Consider the following 21,909-nt stretch of genomic DNA (forward strand, 5'->3'; position numbering starts at 1 on the left):
AACATAGATTGTGGGTCTCCTCAGGATGCAGAAAGAAATGAATCAGCCTGGGGAGACAAACATACAGGGGATGGGATCCAGCTGAGAAAGATGAAGGCCTCAGTTAGGAAGCCAGTCCTTATATGAAAGAGCCTGTAACTTAAAGAGTGCACTGAGTCGCTGAAGCCTGATAAGTGAAAGCAGAACCATTTTTATCCCTTTTTTTTCTGTTTTTTGCCTGTTCCTTTGTTCAAAGAAAAAAAAAGGCAAAAAAAAAGAAATTAAAAAACAGAAAAAAAAAAAAAGAATTCTGAAATTGCACACCTGAGTTTCTGTGGCACTTGTCCTGGGAGGCAACAGACGTAGCCCACAGATGGGGCTCAGAATCTAACCCATGCGGTAGCTGAATGCATGCACACATAAAGGCAGACTTTATTCAGACTGCACTGCAAATCTATAAAAATATGCCAATGAAACTGCCAGCCTATCAGAGAAATTGGCACTGGAAAACAGCAGCATACCTGGACTAGTGCCCTCCTCTTTCCACAACCCGTGAGCAAAACTATATAAACCGGTGTAAATCGAAAATAAGATTGTTCTGTAGTGAATTTTGGGATCTGTTGCATTGTTGTGGGATAGCAGGAAATTGCTCCCAGGTAAGCAACATACAAAACCACGCACAAACCTTGGCAGACACAGAGAAATACAGAATTGCCCCTTGCCACTCCAACCTACAGCCACTGAGCTCAAGAAAGACTTGCTGAGATAAAAGCTAAGAAAATAAGCAAGCATTAGCATCACAAAATACAAATGAGAAGCAAGGAAAATCCATTAAAGAATGTGAAGTACCAGAAAGGTAAATGGCTTTATCAACCATGAACTCCTCTGCAAAACGAATGTGACAAAAATTCTTCTTGCTTTTCCGAATTGCTGTTATATCTCCACACTGTTCAAAGACTTCCTGAATAATTTCCTCCGTCGCGTTTTCTGGTAATCCTCCAACAAACACTGTTTTACACCCAGGAGGTCTCTCTCTTGTTGAAGGTGGTGGAAGATCTGAGTCAAAACAGAAATCACATTGGAATACAGAATTTGTCTTTTGATCCATCGGTTCTGTTCATTCCCTTAATCAGTTCTGGGCAGCAACAGTTATTTGACACAGCATAGAGGCAAGAAGGAGAAGCAAAATAATTCAATATTTCAGAGATTGTCCAAAATTGATTACTTGAATCTAAACTCTCTTAATTTTTATATGGTGTTTCATACATTAATTCCTGCCACTGTAAGATGTTCTTTAGGACAAATGGTAAGGTCTAAAAGGATCTTTCTTTTCCCTGCACAGACACACAAAAATTGTAAAATGTTCGGTTTCAGCGCAGGGGAGCTCCTGCAACTGGTGTGACCCTGAGCAAAGATCTCAGGCACTGGTCCTGTACATTCAAAACCTGAACTTCACTACAACTGGTTCATACCCACCACTTGCTACACTCGCCAAGTGTGTGAGTCCACCGGAAGCCAGCCCATGCTGCCTACGCCCTGGGTACTTGGGTTGGACACCTTTCCCTGATCTTAGATATAATTTAATTTCTGCCTCAAGAGTACAAGATCACAGCAAACAGAAAAAGAAAGTGGGAAACACGACAAAGTGACAGCATGATGAAAACTCTCTGCCGGTTATCTGTTTTGTCTTGTTGCCAGATAATGGAGCGGACGCCAGCACACAGGAAGGATAACCTCGCTGTTTACAAGTGCTCATGAGGTGGAGTAGCTAGAGATGCTATTTTTAGGTGTGGTGTGTGTGTGTTTATGTATATATATAAAAATAATATATATGTACACCTAAATTAGGAAAATATTACATTTTTGAACACTGTTTAGAAAATATACTCTGTCATAACAGAGTATGTTTAGATGTAGATTACTAGATCATTCCTCTAAAAATAATTCCCTACGAAGGAATCTGATAGATAAGACTTAGTTTTTTGGCCCTTTAAGACATTAAATGGGGTTACAACCTGAAAATATACATACATATATATATTTTCACGCAGAGCCAGTGTGCTTAAACCATAATCCAGGTACATTGCAAATCAAGAGCACCAGACTATTTACTTAATTTTCCCTTCTGCCTTCTGAGTGATAGTGACAGCCACTGGTCTGATGCCTCTGAGACTAAACTCCTGGGGCTAGCATACACAAATTCAGGCTTTGTGTCTGAGCTGGTGGCTCCGTGGAAAGAGTTTTTTGTTTGCACAGAGTCCCAGGAGAGGCAGAAAAAAGCCTGGTCCTGGCTCTTGAAGAACAGAAAGAGTTCATCTGCATGCTTCTCCTCCCCAAAAATGACAAAAGAGGAGCCGTAATCCACCTTTCCCTCCTCCTCCTCCAGGCAGGGATGAGAGCCAGTCAGTATTTGGGTGCAAGGTGCTGTGTTTGGGGACACAAGCCCATACTGGTCCCATCTATCTGCAGGTACCTGAAGGAGTGCATGAAGATGGTCAGCACTTGTACAAGTAACAGTAACAACTGTTACTTTTTGTGATACTCCAAAGGAAAAACAGATTTCTACTGAGTAGTGCAGATATTCAGGCTCTGTTAATTTTATTTTATTTTATACTGACGGCGTAATTCTTTTTACATGACCTTGCAGAGAGGTGAACAAGCATCCTCTGATGCCACATTATACACACAGAGCAGGACTTAGAAGGTAACATACTCGCCTATACTATACTTAAAACCATCATTTTTATGAGATAAAAAATATTTCGTGCAATATATTTAGGAAAAAACCCAACATTCTATCATCAAATCCACTTACTTGGGTTTGGAGGGAAGAGCGTGCAGCTTTTGCAGTGAATTATTTCTTTGACTACAGGCACATCTGTTGGTGGTGGTGGCGGCACTAACCCCATGCCTGGTATCATTGGGTTAATCGGAGTGATTCCAGTCATCATGCTAAGGCTTGGATCAAAGCCTGGTACACAGATTGAATCTGTAAATATATAACATAAAATCCTGGCTTATAAATCTTGAAACCACTTGTTACTGTTTTCTTGCTCAGTTCCGCTTTAGGCTTCTTTTTTCCTCCCCCACTCTCCCCCCATCCCCAAGCATCCCTCTTAAATAAAAAGGGGAAGGGAAAAGGAAAAAGGGAAAAGGGAAAAAACAGAGCAATAAGGAGGAGAGAGGGCAAGGGTGGGGAAGAGGCAGAGGGAGGGAGAGGGAGGTTCAATTTCAGTGAAAAAAATAAACTATGCATAAAGAAGGGAATGTTACATAATTTAAAATATTAATATGACTGAGTAAAGCACAGCACATTAAAGTGTAAAACCATGCACCATGAATATCTGTTATTATCTGGAATGCAATTTTCTGTTTCATAATGCCACTGTGGTGTTTACATTGCCTTCTGACCGGAGTATACAAAGAATATAATTTAACATTGATATGCCCTCTCCATCTAATTGTCAGGCTGATTTATCGCAACATAGCCTTCTCACATAAGTGACTTTGATTTACGAACACTACAGAGAAAGATCCATTTCTGGCTGTTTTATAGAAGCATAGTTAGCCAAGACTTTGAACCATTTTACCCTGGAATATAAAGTTTCAGCTGCTTAGAACGAGGTCTTTTTGAACCTTGGAATTAATTCCTTCTTGCCCTGTTATTCAATCGGATTAGTAGATTCTCTTCAACACATGTATTATTAAAATATACCACTGCAGCCCCATAAAGTAAAATGCATATTTGGCAAATGTTACTCCTTCTCCTTCCTGATCTCTTTGCCAAGACTTCCATACGTATTATTTAAAGCTGAAAGATTTACTGGGGAGCACCAGTGCTGTAACACCAAGAATTGTAATAAGCAGATGTTTCAGATGAGATGAGAGCCAACTTCTGAAATTTGCTTTCGTTAAAAACAAGGCTTTGGGTTTCTTGAGACATAATGAATAAAATATTTTGAGAGACCGATGTCTTTGTTGGCATAACACTACTGCTATTTGGCATCATCTATTATTTAAAAGAAGAGAGTTGCTTTGGTGTTCTACAGGTTTTCTGCTGAGTTTTCTGGCTAGCAACTGGAAAGTATTTAATGATACATGTAAACGTGGGGTTTGCTAGCTCAGGAGCTTGTTTGTTTTGAAGAAGCAAAGAGGGAAACAACTCCTTCCCTAGGATTTTATGTATAAGCATATATATGTGTATTTAGGAAGTTTGAACCAGATTTGTTACACGGCGGCATGATCAATGAAATGTGACCAGAGAGGCCTGTTTCTTCATCCTAAAGCTGCTGTTGAGAAGGTTTGTGGCCTTCGGTCAGCCTTCTGACCTTTCTGTATCTTTATTTCTGCATCTGCAAAGCAGGTGCAGTGATATTCACTTACTGGTGAGGAAAAGCTTGCATTTTTTTATGTCATTTTGCAGGTATGAAACACCACAGGGGCTGAAAATTAGCATTATGATTCCTTTGAAACATCCATAATCATCTTCTCTGAGAAAGACAACGGAGAATCTCTACTCCAATAGAGCTCATATCTGTCTCGGTCGCATGCTCCCTGCTCTCTGTGCACTGACTGTGAGCCTTCATCACTTTCAGGCAGTTCTGTACAACAAGCATAGCAAGTGCACAGCAAGCAAGGATTTGCTTTAGGCTTATTGAAGACTAGTATTAATGAAAACTCATGATACTACATTACTTTTTTATTTTTTAATAAGTGGGCTTATGAAAAAGGATTTGCTCTGGGTGTGATGTGTGTTCTTCAGTATCGATGTATTTGCATTGCTTTTCAGAATAAGCTTTGAAACTTGGAGCCTGTCATTTATGCCATGGGATGCAGTGGTGGCCGTGTTAAATATTCATGGCTAGTGAATGCTGGGAGATAAAGTCAAAGGTGAAAGGGTGACATAAAATTCAAAGAAGTCCTTAGGCTATGCTAATTTGCTTGATCTCATTTTTAAAAGTCAGACTTCTGACAGCCAGAGTGATCCATCCTGTGCAGCGCTCCCCTGCTGCGGGTGGAAGTCCATCATTACTGCTCACTGCTCAAGCAGCCTGATGAGCTCCATGGCACAGAAAGTAGAGCACCACAACAGTGCACAGTGTCATACCAATCTTTTCCTAGGATCAAGGAAAACTGGGACTGGAAAGATGCCAAGGGAGGCATGTCATCCATCCATCTGGACAAACGTAAGATCAGCTACAGTCCTAGCTATTTGATTGCATACTAAACCCAATATCCATAGCAGACCCACAGCATTCTGAACCAAGTATGGAGCAGGAGGATAGACAAGAAGATAGACAGAAGGCCAAGTTCTCCCTGCCTTGTCAGCATTTTTCAGATCTTATGTGACAGTCAAGGTAAAACATCATCACCTGGTAACTGCTACCACAAGTTGTATTTAACCATTGCTGTTCTCTCTTTAAGGCAACTAGTAGATATGTTTCAGCTTCCTACAGGAGTCATGAACTGAAACAACAACAAACTCTGCCCAAACCACAGACACATGCTCTTCCTCAAAGGAAGGATGGCAGATTTCAATAAGGTCCAGTTTTCTGAATATTCCTTTGGCAGTGGTGAAGACACAGAGAAAAACAAATCTAAGGGTTCTGGCAACAAGGACACTCATGCCCACAAACACTGCTGATATGACCACAAAAGGGAGCTGAGAGGAAGAGCTTTTAGGTTGCGTGCCAGTCAAAGCAGGTTTGAGATTTAAGTAGAAGAAAATTATTTGCCACTAATTCCTGCCACGTTCAAGGAAATGTGACTTTGTGAGTAACTTTGCCTGTGTTAAATAAGTACATGGCTTTGTCATCAGTTTCTTTTACAGTTGGAATCAATCTCCAACAGCATGAGCACAGTGCTGGGGGCCAACACTCTCCAAACGTCCTTCTAGGTATGCTGGGACTCCATGCCTCCAGAAGGTGATTATGTTGAGGTATATTGAAGAGGACTGAGTCAATAATTCTTGAAATGCAATTCTGTATCTTGCAGGCACTAATCCAAACCCCACTAAGGTCAATGGCAAGACTATTGAAGGCATGGACAGCTTTTAACCAGGCCCAGGTTTGCTTTCTCTGTCCTCTTTAATCCATTGCATCAGTTTCCCAATGTGTTAAATAGAGAATGAAATGCTTTCATACATCACTGAGAGGATGCACAAGTACCATTTATAGAGCATCCTGGAAATGAAACTAATTTTCTGAGTACTAAAAACTATCACTGTGTATGCAGTGATAGAAAATACAGCAGGATTTTTGTACAGTGAAGATCTTGTTCAGATACCCGAGCGAGATTGGTGGTGCTTGCATCTACAGAGAAGCTGATGCATGCCACCAGCATATTGCTGACAAACCCTGAAGAAAGCCTACAGATGGATTTCCAAAGGAAATCCTGGTCTGGACTCTGAGATGCAGACAAAAAGGAATTGATAAAGTCACTGGAAAGGAAAGGCAATAAATTTGCTGCATCTGCAATAGGATATCCAGAAAAATCCCAAGTTTAACTATATTAATGCTACCGAGTGGTGCAATAATAGAAGTTCGATATATAGCTCTTGTCTAGGGATAGGGGACGATCATCCATCAGCATCACCACTGCAGTCTGCTTCAGGTCCTGGCATAAGGCCTATTTGGAACAGGACCAGGACACCAGAGTTAGAGCTCAAGACAACTCCTGTTGAATTTCCTGGCAAGTTTGTTGGTCTTTGGAATCAAAGATACTCATAGAGGTATGCAGAACTTAAAAAAAAAAAAAAGGGAATCAGCCCTGATCACCCTACAAATGTACAGGTTTTTAAATAATCCATTTGAATATAAGATTGTTAAGCTATTGTAGACATGAATATGCTACATGAAACACAGATAGATACATTTACATACTACGCATCTGAAGAGTCAAAAAAGTAGTATTTTACACTTTCAATGATTATAGCATTATTTTTAAGGGATCTTTATATAGATTTATGAAGCTAGGTAAGGGTTTATGATCTCAGAATTATAAAAACCAACTTGGCAGAAGAAGGTTTACATATGAAAAATGTTAATAACTACTTACTAAATGAAGTCATTAAAATGAAAAGTAATGAAAGATGATAAAGAATGGAAAAGCACATGTTGCTCAAGTTAAGGTCCCTGCGAATAACACATATAAGGCTTGAATATTCACACATTTGTACAGACAAGTAAAAAGCACTGAACATCAGTATTTTCAACTCCATGTTCTGCCTAAATTTGGCAAAATGAGTTAATTCCTTTTTTATCTAGTAAGAAATTGGCATGGTGGAGAACAATGAAAACCTCTGAAGAAGAAATATCTGGAATTGGCAGTCAGAGAAGTGAGAAGAAAAATCTTAGAACACTCTAAAGCTCCTTTTCCTTTCATATACAATATAGGAAGAACAAAACATTTCACATGCAATCTCTGGGTCAGGACAAAGTAGAACAATAAAATCCCTTTAAGGATCACTGTATCCTAACACAATACATAGTGTAAAATAATTGCTTCTGTTAGTCTGAATTTTGGGAGTGCAGGAGCAACTTTGTCAAACGTAAAAATAGTCACACAATCTTGGGGAAGCATCCCCCCTTTCCTTTGGCAAGAGTTGCTGTCTGAATCGCCTTCTGTTTTTGCCCAAATAACACGGACATATAGTCCAGCTGACTGTGCTTTTAGGAACTGCACTCACCGATACTAAGTTACCACCCCATTTCCACCAGCCCTTACCACAAGTTATGTATCTGCTCAATATTACTTTTAAAGGGTACAATCCACTATAGCACCTCCAGTATTAGCCCCTGGGCATGTCATTTGTTTTGCCTGCAACTGCCAATTATTTCTGTGGTGGTTTATGACAGCTGCCAAGTTGTATTTCTGTTGGATGCATAAGAACACCCATGTGTGCAAACACAGACTTGTTTGTGTCCCTCTACTCGCACACATGGAAGGTTTCCACCACGGACAACCAGTAGCCTGACGGTGGCTATGGTGCTCAGATGTGCTGGTTGAACATACAGAGAGCTGATGAGTGGTAAAAACAACGATCTGAACGCAAAATAGCTAATCATAACAAAAAAAAAAAATCACATTGAAAAGGTCCCCATGGCCTTGGAGAGATAATTTTACACCTAAGAAAAACAGTCTATTTTTTGCTAGGGTTGAAAGACAAAAAAAGATCTGGTTCCAGGAATCAAGTTGCCTGCCAACATGCACTGTGAGGATTAGGACAGTCCAGGCAGCAGCTGGTAATAAATGTAGTAAGATGCTTGTTAAGCTTTGGTTTCTGTGGAGAAAAAAAGTAAAAGCTTCTGGGGACTAGAGATTTGATTATGTACTTCAGAAACACCATTGCTGAGTATTTCAAGACTGAACACAGATTTGATTTCAAAAAGCTGAGATTTAAGTCTTCCTGAAAAAGTCTGCCTCCCCTAAAACAAATGCATATGCTTTATTTATACGGGAGTACATATTACTTGGCAGTAGAAAGAAAGAGTAGCATTTTTATTTTCTCCAAATGAAGGAAGAACCTTGTTTAAAAAAAAAGGTTATTCTCAAATTCTTGTGTTTTTATTCAAAATTCTTTCTCAAAACTCCACAGTTTGCCAGTGTCACTAGCTTCCTGTTAGTCTCCCTTTCCTGTATCAATTAATCATGAATATTCACCTGCAAGCTAGAGATCAAGGTTGGGACACTGTTTTCCCTGGTCATTAAATCTTATGATCTTGTGGGTTTCAGGAAGCTTTTGGTAGAGGTGACTCATATGGGGTTTTTGCAATGTAACAAGCCTTTCTTACTGGAATAAAACCATAAAAGTGGGAGTGGGAATAGGACACCAGATCACTGATGTCCCAAGGAGATGTGCTAATTTAATTTCCTGTCAGTCCTGCTGGAAGCCCCAGTTGTGGAGCACTGCTACAAGCCCTAAAGATCCAGACCTTGGAACACAGCAGCATGGCAGCCACCAGCATCTTCCAGTACATTTCCTTGTACAGTTTAGGCACCATTAAACTTACAGACTTCTCTGTTTCTAAAATACATGCTGGATTGTCTGGTAAACTTCCAGACACATTCGAATAAACAAAGGTTGGGGTAAGATAAAGTCTGACAGTTGACCAGCAAAGTCACTATGACCCTGCCCCAAAACAAGGACCAGCTGACTGTGGCCAGTAGCAGATGCCCAGGGAAAAAGTAATAGGTAGGTAAAGAGCAAACTATTTTTATCTTCTATACATTGGGTGCTTACAGACTGCCATCAGTAGAGATCACAACTGAACAATCCTGGAGAGTCCTGGTAACTGAGGGCAGTAACTGAGAAGGAGAATGTGCTTCCTTTGCTTTGCTGAAGCAGCACCCTAAACCTAACACCTTCTAGTTCTTTCATCCTGAGAAATTGTGAATAGCCAGCCGATCCGATTGCACCTTATTGACAAGATTACAGATTTTCTTTCTGTTTGTATATTTTGCCACCTGTTTGGTATGTGATCTTTGTCTCTGCAGAGCTGATGCATGATGCAGTTCCATGGAACCTCTGACTGTGGCCCCTTTTAAAATCCTAAGAAGGTAACAACATGGGAAGAGATGTCATTGTATGTGCTCACCTTGCCCTGAATTTTTTAAAAAATAAATACTAAAGACATGGGCAGATACCCTTAAATGAATGCTGTATGAACCTAATTGATGAAGTGCCATGTGGGTTGTTTTGGGTTTGCATGGCAAGGTTTTCAGGGGTTTAGGGGAGGGGGCTACAGGAGTGACTTCTGTGAGAAGCTGCTAGAAGATTCCCCCATGTCTTATAGAACCAGTGCCAGCTGGCTCCAAGATGGACTCTCTGCTGACCAAAGCTAAGCCAGTCAGCAATGGTGGTAGTTAAAAAGGTAAAAAAACCCCAAACTCAAGTGGCAGGTTTTTTGCCACCAGATAAAGGAGTGAGAAGATGTGAGAAACTCTGCAGACACACAGGTCAGTGAAGAAGAAGGGGGAGGAGGTGTTTCAGGCACTGGAACAGAGATTCTCCTGCAGCCTGTGGAGAAGACCATGTTGAAACAGGTTGTGCCCCTGCAGCCCATGGAAGATGATTTGGAATAGTCATTCTACCTACAGCCAGTGGAGGACCCCATGGTGGAGCAGGTGGAGGCACATGAAGGAGGTCATGACTCTGTGGGAAGCCTGCACTGCAGCAGGACCTGCAGCTTGTGGAGAGAGGAGTCCACACTGGACCAGGTTTGCTGGCAGGACTTGTGACCCTGGGAGGAACCCATGCTGGAGAGTTTGTGAAGAACTGCAGCTCCCATGGGAATGACTCATGATGGAGAAGCTGGTGGAGGACTATTTCCTGTGAGAGGGACCCCACGTTGGAGTAGGGGAAGAGTGTGAGTCCTCCCCCTAAGGAGGAAGGAGCAACAGAGATGGTGTGTGATGAACTGTCTCCAACTCCCATTCTCCATTCACCTGAGCTGCCTGGGGCAAGGAGGTAGAGAAATCAGGAGTGAAGTTGAGCCTGAAAAGAAGGGAGGTGTGAGGGGAGGTGTTTCTAAGATTTGGTTTTATTTCTCATTTTCCTGCTCTGTTTTGATTGGGTAATGAATTTTAATCCTTGTTGAGGGGAATTGGTGACTGATATCTCCCTGTCCCTATCTCGCCTCATGAGCCTTTTGTTAAATTTTCTCTTCCATGCCCAGCTGAGGAGGGCAGTGACAGAGCAGCTTTGGGGACACCTGGCCTCCAGCTAGGGTCAGCCCACCACAGGGCGTAGGATTCCTGCAGGAACAGGAGTAAGGCAAGTATAATCAACATGTTTGTGTGGGCATGCACACCTTCACTTGTATGTGGGAGTGGAAAAGTGTGACTGAAGGAGCACAGGAAATCACCTCCTTGACCTCCAGCTTTGTCAGTTGGCCAAGGCATACATCTTAAAACCATTCAGCAAGAGCTACATTCTGTGAAACAGAGGCTGGACTGTAGCAGACCAAGTCTATGGGAATTTTGACAAAAATGAGGGGTGAAGGGAATCCAAATTAATGTTTCTCATTAATAATCAACCAAGTGATAATTTACATGAACTCTACAGTAACTGCCAGACCCACTCCATAAACAAAGCCCTTGTAGCATCATCAAAACACTTGCAACTTGAAAATTACTTCTATGAGACATATATCACTGACAAAGCTTTAGGGCTGTTATTATTGTACTTTTGCTCTTTTGAAGAAAGCACTGTGTGCACGGAGGAACAGTTTACAGCAAACAATCCCAAAATGTGAGATGCTGTTCCTCAGAGCTGGCTGTGCTGTAGCTCAAAACACTAAAAGGGAATCTGGCCTCCTCTTGATCCCTGCCCACAAAATTACACAACAAACACTGTATTTAGAGCAATATAGATGACAAAAACTAAATTAAAGAAAACCACCTTCTCTTTTTACAAGCAAATCATGGGGTGAATCACTCCTGGTTCATCCTTTATTGCTGCCACGCTTGGCACAACAGGACCCCAATCTTGTTTAGAGCTTCTAATGCAATGCAAATAATAGGAAAGAATAGCAAATAATAATAATAATAATAATAGAACAAAGTGTTATCACAATAGATGCCACTCTCCTCCTAGGATGCAACTTCACTGCTGTTGTGTAAAAAAAAAAAGCAATCTGCAGTGTTACTGTGATGTTACTTCCATTACTCTTTCTGCCTATGGATAGCCACAAGTGCCATTTTGGCCTCTAAGGGGTCTCCGACACCATCTGCCCGTGGTCAATCTATTTAGTTTCCCCTTAGACTGGCTCTGCAAAGAAGTACCTGACAGGCAAGCTTGAGAATGAGCTGAAAAATTCAGGGCTTGATGTTGAGGGAGTCTGATGATGGTTTGTCAGTTTTTCACATCTGACAGCTGCATGTGTAAGAAGCTAGAGTCAGAAAAAAATTGACTAATCTTAGTCTCCATCCACAATCAGCTGCTCTTCCATGTGTAAAACCCCATTGCCAAGGGATGGAGAGGGGGTAGGGGGGAAGAAAAGCAGAAAAGTATTGAAGAAGGAAAAAAGTAAAGAGAAAAAAAATCAAAATAAATACAGGGAAGAAGATGAAGGAGAGGGAAAGATAAATAGACATCAGTACCATCTGGAACCTGTAGCATGGGTCCACAGGGTGTTTTGAACCTGTGCTGTATTTTTGAAGAATTCATGAGTTCATAGCACCTCACAACATCCACAGTGCTGACCTTCCTAAAGTCCCCGCTGCTTAAGACCCACTCCACAACGTGCTTCTTCCATCTCCTCATCAATAAATCGCTTCCTCATATGGGGTCAGTCACAAGTTCATTGTGAAGAAAATAACAGCCCTGCAAATTCTGCACGCTGCCACCTGATCCCCAGTTAATAGCTCTGAAACTGGTTTGTAAAAATATGGGGCTGGCCAATTTGCCAGATGCAATGTAATACATTTCTTATAGAATGGAAAATGTGTGCAGCTCTGTTTCCTGACTTTCAGAAGTCTTTGTGCACTCACTTCAGGCTGCTTGGGATAACCCTCTCCAGTTTCACACCCCTCTTCGTTCCACTTCTCCAGTTTTGGCCTCATCACAATGAGTCTAGTTCAGTAAGTCGAATTTTAGTCAAATAAAGTAGCTTCTCTAAGCTCACTCCATTGAAAGCTGACCAATCTCTTTGCACAATAAACCTCTTCCTAAAGTAAAACTTTGCTATGTTCCTTGAAAACGAGATCACCTTTCCCCTCAAAGCTCCAGAAGATGAGAAAAGAATCAAATAAAACATGACTATATGGCCTAGGAACTGTCAATGTGTTGGTTTTTTTTTCATTACTTGCTATCTAGGAAAGTGCTGTATTCCAGAAAGTTTGAGAGGCATTTGTAAGGCACAAAAAGAAGAAAAGGGTATGGGAAGATAAAAGCACCTAAGTAGATATAAATGAATATTGAAAAGAAGTTGGAGAAATAGGAAAAATTTAAATTCCCAAGCTAGGCTAATACTGAAATATAACCCTTGTAATAGATGAAACATAAAAGCCTTCAGTATGTAAAAGACAGTAAAATACCATCTTCTAGATATTAATGTGACCTCAGAGAAAATGTGGGGGAAAAAAATGAAATTCAGACATTTCATTGGACATTTCCCAGATGAAAACAAAAGGCACTAACTTTTCTCGTGAATCATGAAAGAAGTTCTGGCTCTTGATCTGGCATTGCTCTGTTGATCCTTGAATCTGTGGAATGAATACAAACACTCTCCTTGCCTGGTTCCAGGGTCACAGGAGTAACAAGCACCTTGCTGAAACCAGAATGAAGCTGTACAGTCCAGAAAGGCATATTACCTGCATGAGTGTCTTCTTGCACAAACACAAGAAAAAAATGGGGTCTGCCAGACAGAGGGATTCTCCTCTAGCCCAGAAACCTGCCTTAACAGCAGACCCCTGGACAATTTTGTTTAGTACCAGAACAGGACAATCCTGGAGCAAAACCTCTATGTAATGATCTCCCGTTCTCTAACAGTCTGCAGCTCAGGAGCTTCCTAAGACAGAGGAACTTCTGTGTTTCTTTCAGGTTTAATTTTGAATGAAAACACCAATGAGCTTTATTGCATGGGATGTATTTCTCTTGGTGTCATTACTGGAGATGACAGGAAGTTTTCCTGTGAAATCAGCTGGAAAATCTTTAGTGAGGATATTTTCAAACTTTTAACCAAGTTCTTCTATCTGCACAGGTCTCCTTTAAAAAGCCTGAGCCAGCAGGCATAAGAAAGACTTAAATTGTAATGTTAAATGATTGTTCCTGGTACTATTTTCCTGGTTTCTTTCATGCTAATCATTTAAATAGAAGGGTCCAAATTCCTAAAACCCTTGTATCTTTAAACCAAAGAGTACTGGAAGTAGGAAAAGTATACTAGATGTCATAAAGATTTGTTGGCTGTCAGTTATTGCAGAAAGAAATCTTGATATTTTGTATTATCCTTTACTAGAACTATTTGACCTCTGTGCAGTTTATGGCAGTATCTTGTAGGACAGTATTTGAATGCTCTGGGCATGGGCATAATACCTGCTGGATTTTAATTTGATTAATTAACTGTTGAGCAAGTAATAAAGTGGTAGTTGATGAATTAATAAACTGTTTATTGGTTAAAAATTAACCAAGAATCCTATCTTGAGAAATACTACGCAACATAAAACAGAAGCCAGAGTTGATAGCAGGAAGTAATGTGCCTGAGTGTCTATAAAAAGAGCTGTCTTAATTAAACTCCAATGCACTGTGACAAAGCTATTTTGCTAGATTTTTGCTTTAAAAGCTATCTAGCACCTCAGCAAACTGGAAACATTCCTACGTAGTTAGCCCTCATTGCAAACGCAGAGTGTTACCACAGCTCCTCAGGACCATGAGAAACAGTGAAGCCACTTAGGTATCTCAGCTAAAGGCACACTCAGGCCATGGGCAGCTTGTCTCCCTACAAATCATAGAACCATAAAATGTGTTAGGTTGGAAGCACCTTTGAAGGCCATCTAGTCCAACCTCCCTGCCGTAAGCAGAAGGATTTGTGAGTTCAGAGAGGTCTCAGCTAGGTATGGCCTGAGGTCTTGGAAGCAGCATGGTGATGGAAAGAGTGAGCTCTGGTGACTTGGGAGCTTGCATATAGACATAGATAACAGAGGATATAAAATCAGACATAAGTGACTTAACAGGCATTTTTCCTGGAGGAGTATGGGATGAAAGATGTATAAACCACAAGAACAGCAAGAAACATCCAATGAATGATTCCTTCTACACTCAAAAGAGGAAGAAGAGCAAAAATCCCCAACATGGAATTGAGGATCTGCCTGAGCACTGTGGCTCCTATTCTTCAGCTTTAGATAACCTGCAACATCTCTGGTTTTGGCTAGAAATCTTCCAGATGCCAGAAGGAAGGGTAATAAAGTGTGCTAGAGAAAAACTGTGTGGCTTACAAAACACCAGATTTTTAAAAATCTTTCCATTGTTACATCTGTGATTTGACCTGTGTTCTCAACCTCAAACAGATTGGATAAAGAAAAGATTAAATAAATATTAGACACAAACTTCCATGTTAGCACTGTCTTGACCTGCATCTGACAAGTTCATGACTGCAATACTTGCTTGAGCTGAAAGTGTTTGGAATATTAGTTTTTGGAATATCTCTTCATTATTTAGGGCTTCCTTTAACTACCTCCCCCCTTCTCTAACTTCACAGGTGTCACGGTTTAGCCCTGGCCAACCATTAAGCAACATGCAGTCCATGAGAATTGGAAGATGGGAAGTGGGATAACTTGTGGGTTGAAACAGTTCAACAGGACACACCAAAAAAAGGGAGGGGGAAAAAATACACAAAACAAGTAATGAACAGCACAGTTTCTCTCCACCTGAAGTTGACGCTGCACAAGCCTCCCCTCAGGTGCCACACCAAGTCCCCAGCTACCATGCAAGACCCCCAGCTGTAAACGGAATATGACATCATATGGTATGGACTATTCCTTTGGCCTTTCCTGGCTATGTGACCTCCCAGTTTCCTGGGTGCCCCCCAGGGTGCCCTTCTCATTGGCAGGACAGTGTGAGAAGCTGAAAAGTCTTTGACTGCTTGGCAACAACTAAAACGATCAATGTGTTATCAACATTGCTCTCATCCTAACCTCCCCAAAACAGCATTACAGCAGCTACAAGAAAGAAAGTTAACTCTATCCCTGCCAAGATGAGGACAACAGGGTTTGAAAATTTCCTGATGCATTTGCTGAAAATTCAAGATGATGTTTCCATCATCTTCAACTTCCCTTTCCATCTATGAATCCAAGGGCTTGGTAACAGATATTAGTGATATAAGCACAATGGTCCTCTGGGCTCTCTGAAGTGCCTGTTCTAGGCAGCCAGACTCTGTGGTCAAATGGCCATCAATGGTTGCAACTAGAGTAGTCTTCATGGGTAGCAGAGAAATCCCAAATGGAATACCCTTAACTTCATAATAAACAATTTCCTGTCTTCAACACGCTGTTTGAACACAGTAATTATGCCATTGACCAATTTAGAAAAGGGTTGACATTAAAATAATCTCAAGAGAGTGTGCATCATGCTAAGGTAAATAAGGGTAGTCCATACGTCTGAAAGCTGTTATTTCAGCCTTTCAAGAATCTTAGACATTTCTGCATCCTTTGACATCTGGGTCACAACCACAAAGTTTTCCAGCACAAGTACAATAATTATAACATTATGACTAGTTTTTCTCAGCTCATCACCGTTCCTTTTGCATCTCCTACAGAGCAGAAAACCCTTTTCTCTACCATCTGGGCATATCTCTAGTACAAGGAAGGTCATCAGCAGCTAGAGATGCCAGAGTAGCCAGCTGCTCTGCAGGCCTCCCTCCCCAGGGCCTCAGTACCGGAGCCATTATCAATGGAACAGTGCGGACTAATAATCCTTGATTTTGGCAAATAGCCCAGGGGCAGCCAGCTGGGATGGGTTAAATTGTCCCGAGGTTCTTTTAAGTTACTCTGGGAGCTCTACAGGGCAGTACATAGAACTGGGTTAATGCTTTTGGCCCCCAGTGACTCCTTCCATCTCTCCTGTCTCTCCCAGCAAGGGGAAATGCACGCCTCAACTAATAATAAACCAACGCCGAGCATGTGGAGAACACCATGCCAAGTATCAAACAGCTGGGGCTCTCTGGCCAGCCATTAGCTAGTCCAATCACAGCATCGCCTGGAGTCTTCAAACAAAGAAGTGAAATAAGGTGGGTATAAAAGAAACTCCCAAATCAACTGGAAAAAATAATAAATCTTGGAACATTTGTATAAAGCTTTTGTGTCTTGTCAAAGAGTTTATTATGACATAGCTTTTTCTTCCTAATAAACCCAAACTTCTCACCACGTTCTTCACCAAAAAAGGGATTAAAAAGATGAGAAATGCTTGCAGGAAGAAGAAGAGATCTCTCCAAGAACACTTGCTTCTCTGTACCTCCAAAATAGCTTAAAATACAGGCATTGCTCTTGGCTGTCTTTCAGCATTGGGAAAAAAAGGGTTATATTTTTCTTTAGAAAGTAACAATCTTGACAACATTCTTACAATGTTATATTTTCATTATTCAGTTTAACAGGGAAACGATCTTGTTTGAAAAGAAATCAGGACTCTTTATAAATGAACAGCATACTTCAGGAAGCAGAATGAGACGCTGTGTGCACAAAATTAGTTCAACTTGTATCCCGTTTAAGGAAGAAACCAGGCTTTGTATCTCTCGTGCATAACACATTTTAATTTATATTATATTAGTGGTTGTGTACAAAACTTGTAACTTAAAATTCTTGCTGCTAGAAACTTTCATCTGTAATTTCTGGCAGCTTGCACCAAGGGTTCATCTAATATTTCAGAGCAGCAAACTAAAGGCATAGCAATTTCACACACACTCACACACCAACCCCACCACTTAGAAATGAAATTAGCCTTTTTGGTATTTGCAATTTATTATCAGAAGCCTCTACATGTGACACACTGACAGTGCTTTCAAGAAGCATTTTTATAAATGCAGGTTTATAAATACTAAGGAGACAAGAGACGTTCATTATTTTAAGAAGGATCTTTTTTTCTTCCAAATTAAAGATAAAACTAAATGATGTCAGATGGAATTTGTTTAAAATTATAATAATTTTTTATCCTATTTTTAGGGAAGATATATTTCTTTGTAACATTTATGGGCTAGAAAATGTTATCCACATTAAGATGCTTCTTTTGCCTCATCATTTCCAGAGCTAGGGTTCCGTCAATGTATTTTTAATAAAAGGATTTTTTTCAGAGCCTTTTACATCAACCATAAAAACAGGGATGAAAACTGGAATAGTTTTATTCTCAGTTCAAAGATCCATGATAGTATTGCTCTTAATAGATTTTTAGCATCTTTTTCCAATATGAAGAAGAAATTCCAACCCCGACGTCCTTCATGGTGTTTTTCAAGCATTTTTTTTAAAGGTGTCAAACTACAGCCTCCAGTAATATAAAAACAATGCACAAAGCTTGCATCATGCAAATGTATTGGGGAAAAAAGTGTAGTTGTGTTTGACATGCAATGTACAGTAAGTGCACCATAATTGAGCAACGCTCAATAAATAGCGTGTAATTATTTAAGCTTGCAAAAAGTCTTTGGTAAGGTCCTTCCCAAGAAGCTGTCAAAGAAACTGTGCAGGCATAAAGTGAGATGCAGAGTCTTGTCATGACTGATACAGATCAGAAGCTGGCCAAAGAGATGGGAAAAGCAAGAATAGGAAGATGGGAAAAACAAGCACTTTACATCTAAGAGGAGTGTGATGGGTGGTAACATCTTGATAATTGCATTGAAAAGACAGGGGATAATGATATAGCAAACCCTACAAAAGACATGTAATTGATTGTCTGAAAAAAATATATATATATGTATGGAGAGGCATTTTGTAGGAACCAAACACAAGGAAGGCACATGAGCACAAGGACATCAGTGCTAACAAATCCCAGAGGAGGCTCTTTGCAGAGGATGGGCTGAACGGCTCATGCAGGAAAGATCTGGCAGTGTGGCACTGCATCAGAGGGGGCAGGGGTATCAATTAAAGTTAGCCTGGGTAAGAGACATGTGAAAAACGTATGGGACAAACACTGCAGGCCTCCTAGAAAAGCCAGACTCTCACCTGACATACCATGTTCTCAATCAGTCACCCTGTCCTCCCCAAGCAATATATAAGCACAGCAAAAATAGGATGAGTATCATCAGGAACATTATAAAGTAGCTCATAGGAACCACCACTGAAAAAAGCCTTGGATTGCTCACTGGGGAGAAGAGGCAGTTATGTAGGAGCATTACAAAGCTCATGAATTTTACAGAGGGGGTAGGTGGACAGGTTCTGTGGACTCTGATCCATGACACAAAACTGGGAAGCATGTAGTGAAATATATAAAGAGATTGTAAATGAGAACAGGTAGGCGGAAGCACTTTTAATTGCAACAAGCAATTACTCCCATGGAACTCCATGTTATACAAAACTTAACTGAAGCAAGACCTTATCAGAATTAAAATATAAAGAAAGAAATACAGACAAAACCACACATAGAAATACATCATAGACCTTACACAACAAAAGCGTTCAACAATAAAACAGGAGGCAGGGCCACTAAGGTCATCTATTATTAAAATTGTCTGACACTTTCTATTACGACACCCTGTTGTCATTGGCTTTCAGCTTTGCCAATCATTAACAGTTTGGATGGAAATTTTACACGTCAAGTATCTGCCTGAGGCTGAAATACTCTGGAAAATTTTAGTCTGAACAATTCAACTGCTGTACAAACAGAGCCACAGAAAAGTACTTTTTTTTTTTTATTCCATGTCAAAAAAATTGGTGTTCTGTCTTAGTAGTTGTAGCCCCTCCAGACTTCGGAGGGAGGATGTAATATTTCAGAGGTGAAAGGCCTTCACACTGTAGCAGTAGTATTTGCCATTCTCTTTAAACTCTACCCCAAAATTCAGGAAAATTATGCCTTTGAAGAAAATTATATTCGCTCATACTCTGAAAAAAATTGATCTATTTTTGGCTTTAACAGCTGAAATCACAAAGGATTATATCTTCCATGAATGTGTCCGATTATGTTCAAGCCTCCACTCTGCAACCAGGGAAAGAGTTAAAGCAGAAAGAGTTCAGCTATTGTTAACGTTTGAAATTATTTGTTCCAGCTTTCTAAAACTTGAAACCTAAAGTTGCCTTCTACATCTGTTCTCTTTTTGCCTTCAGTCTGCAAAGTTTCCAGCTTAGCCAGCGAGGATGGATCTAACCTTGTGACACTTGCTGAGATCAGAGTGGTTAAATCAGAACATTGTCTGAGAAGCTTGATTCTCCTAAAAGCCTGTCAGGTCTGGAGCAGCTAATTGGGTCTTGCCCCATATGTTCTGCCTGTGATTTTTCCAGCAACTGAACACAGAGAGCAACAGAGCCAGCACGCAGATTTTTCCCAGGTTTTTCTATTCTTGTCTCCTCATTTATGGGGAAGAATATGTTTCATGCTGATCATAGGATATGTTTGCAAAGTTCTGAAATTTTGGCTTTTTTTTGCTTTTGCTGGTTGTTTCATTTGAAACATCTCCACTCCTCGGGAGCTTTGAAAGGAAACAAACCTTTCAGGCTATAACCTATATAGTGATTAGGATGTATTTAGTCCGCTCTGAAACAACTGTTAGCTCACCACCCAACATCAGTTTCACCGGGGAAGCAGAAAACAGCTTTTCAAGCAGTAAGTGAGGACCAGGTGGCAGGTACCCCAAGGCCAAAGAGAAGGCAGGTCAGAACTGACCACATCACCTGCATTGCCCTCCCCTCCATCAGGAGCAACTCAGCGCTACAATGGACACAGGAAAGGGCATTTGAGGGCCTGTTGGTGGGCGAGGAGGTAAGGGAAGGTGACTGGCAGTGCAATCAGCCTGGCTGGCATAGGGAGGATGGCTTAAATGCAGCTGGGCTGGCTGAATTTGCTAGATTTGTGTCTTTTTATTTTTTATTTTTTTCATACCAGCTGAACTGTTTAGCTCTGCGGGTCATGTTCTCAGCTGTACTACAGCTGTACGCAGGGAAGCTTAGTGAAGAGGCTTTTAGCACCCAGGACTGTCCGTGACTGCTTTGTCCTTCGATTTGTGCTGAAGTGGCCTCAGGACTGTTTTGGGTTTTGTAGGGCTGTGGCACTTAAAAAAGGCTGCTAGTGAGCCACAGCCTTGCCACCCTGCTCTGCGTAATGCCAGCCCTAAGCGACCTTCGCCATGCTGGTGAATTTTCAGCCGTTCACATTTTAGGCAGATTTATAGCTTCTTTGCACTTCTGAAGTGGGACAGAAGGACCAGGTTAGGGAAGGTCCTTTCTAAGTCTAGCATACATACTTCTAACCCAACCGATAAATTTGCTGTTGGAAGAGGTTTCCAACTGGCTCCTTTGGTCTTTGGGTTGCAGCACTGAGGGGATTTATGTTTCACACCATGTACTGTAGTTCCAGATATTTAAATCAAGAATGTACTCGTCCGAGCTTCACAGGAAAGTATACCACTTCAGATAGAATTATGGCCAGCATCTTTATGTTTTGTTGTCACTTAAGCATTAAACAGCTCCATGCTGCCTTGTATAATTCTCAAAACAGTCAGGTTTCTCAGATTAAATGCCAGTCTCACATTATGAAACAGGTTGTGTGCCTGAGAACTAAATCACAAAATAACTATGGTCCTAGGCCAGGAATTCATATGTATTATTTTTGCACTTACCTTGCCCAGCACTTCCAGATTATAGATTTTATGTTATCATGAACAGCCATGGTCATGGTACCCCTCAAAACATGAATCGACGTCATTCTGAATCACAGATGAGATATAGCCCATCCATCAAAAAAACACCCGACGTGGCAGAAGTAATGCAAAACCTTTCCCACTTTATCTGCCACTTTATAAATCTGACTGCACTTGTCTGAATCCTTTTCCCTAGGGCTTGTTAAATTTCAGCAGAATTCTCCTTCATGTTGTGAACTGAATATGAAAAAGCAACGCGACCAAACTGATACTCAGCAAAGCTAAAATGCATAGTAACGCTGATTCAGATGGTAAACAAACCACAGCTTATTAGCATGATTTTCTAAGAAAAAAGTGTAGGGGTGGGAAAGAAAAAACAAAAAAAGCCTCTTCAGGAAAGAAAGAAAGAATATCATATATCTTGAAACAGAAAAGGAAGGATAAAAGAGAGATGACTGATACAAGCAAAGATAAAAATGTAAAACACCCAGCAACTCCTTCTTTGACATCCCTCTTTGAAGGCAGTCTACTGCAGAGCAGAATATTCTAAAATAAATAGTTTGGACTGCACTTTGCATCCAGTTCCACCAGTGTGACTCCGCTGCTACTAGCAGGGCTGTGCCAGGGTCCCAGGTGGCAAGGATGAAAACAGAAACTCATT

The 21,909-nt window shown here is 40.8% G+C and overlaps 1 protein-coding gene across 1 annotated transcript in view; it reads right to left on the reverse strand.

The window, feature by feature from the left end:
* ENOX1 (ecto-NOX disulfide-thiol exchanger 1) overlaps positions 1-21,909 on the reverse strand; it is a gene marked incomplete at its 3' end in the record, with an annotated part of 141,719 nt that overhangs the window by 100,448 nt on the left and 19,362 nt on the right. Inside the window, exons 2-3 of the mRNA XM_084274476.1 lie at positions 2,795-2,968; positions 829-1,035 (exon numbers count right to left, since the gene is read on the reverse strand). Coding sequence (XP_084130602.1) covers positions 829-1,035; positions 2,795-2,968 — 381 coding nt within the window. The remainder of the gene's footprint in view (positions 1-828; positions 1,036-2,794; positions 2,969-21,909) is intronic.

The sequence above is a fragment of the Gallinula chloropus genome (assembly GCF_964237585.1).
Source record: "Gallinula chloropus genome assembly, chromosome: 1".
Taxonomy (NCBI): domain Eukaryota; kingdom Metazoa; phylum Chordata; class Aves; order Gruiformes; family Rallidae; genus Gallinula; species Gallinula chloropus.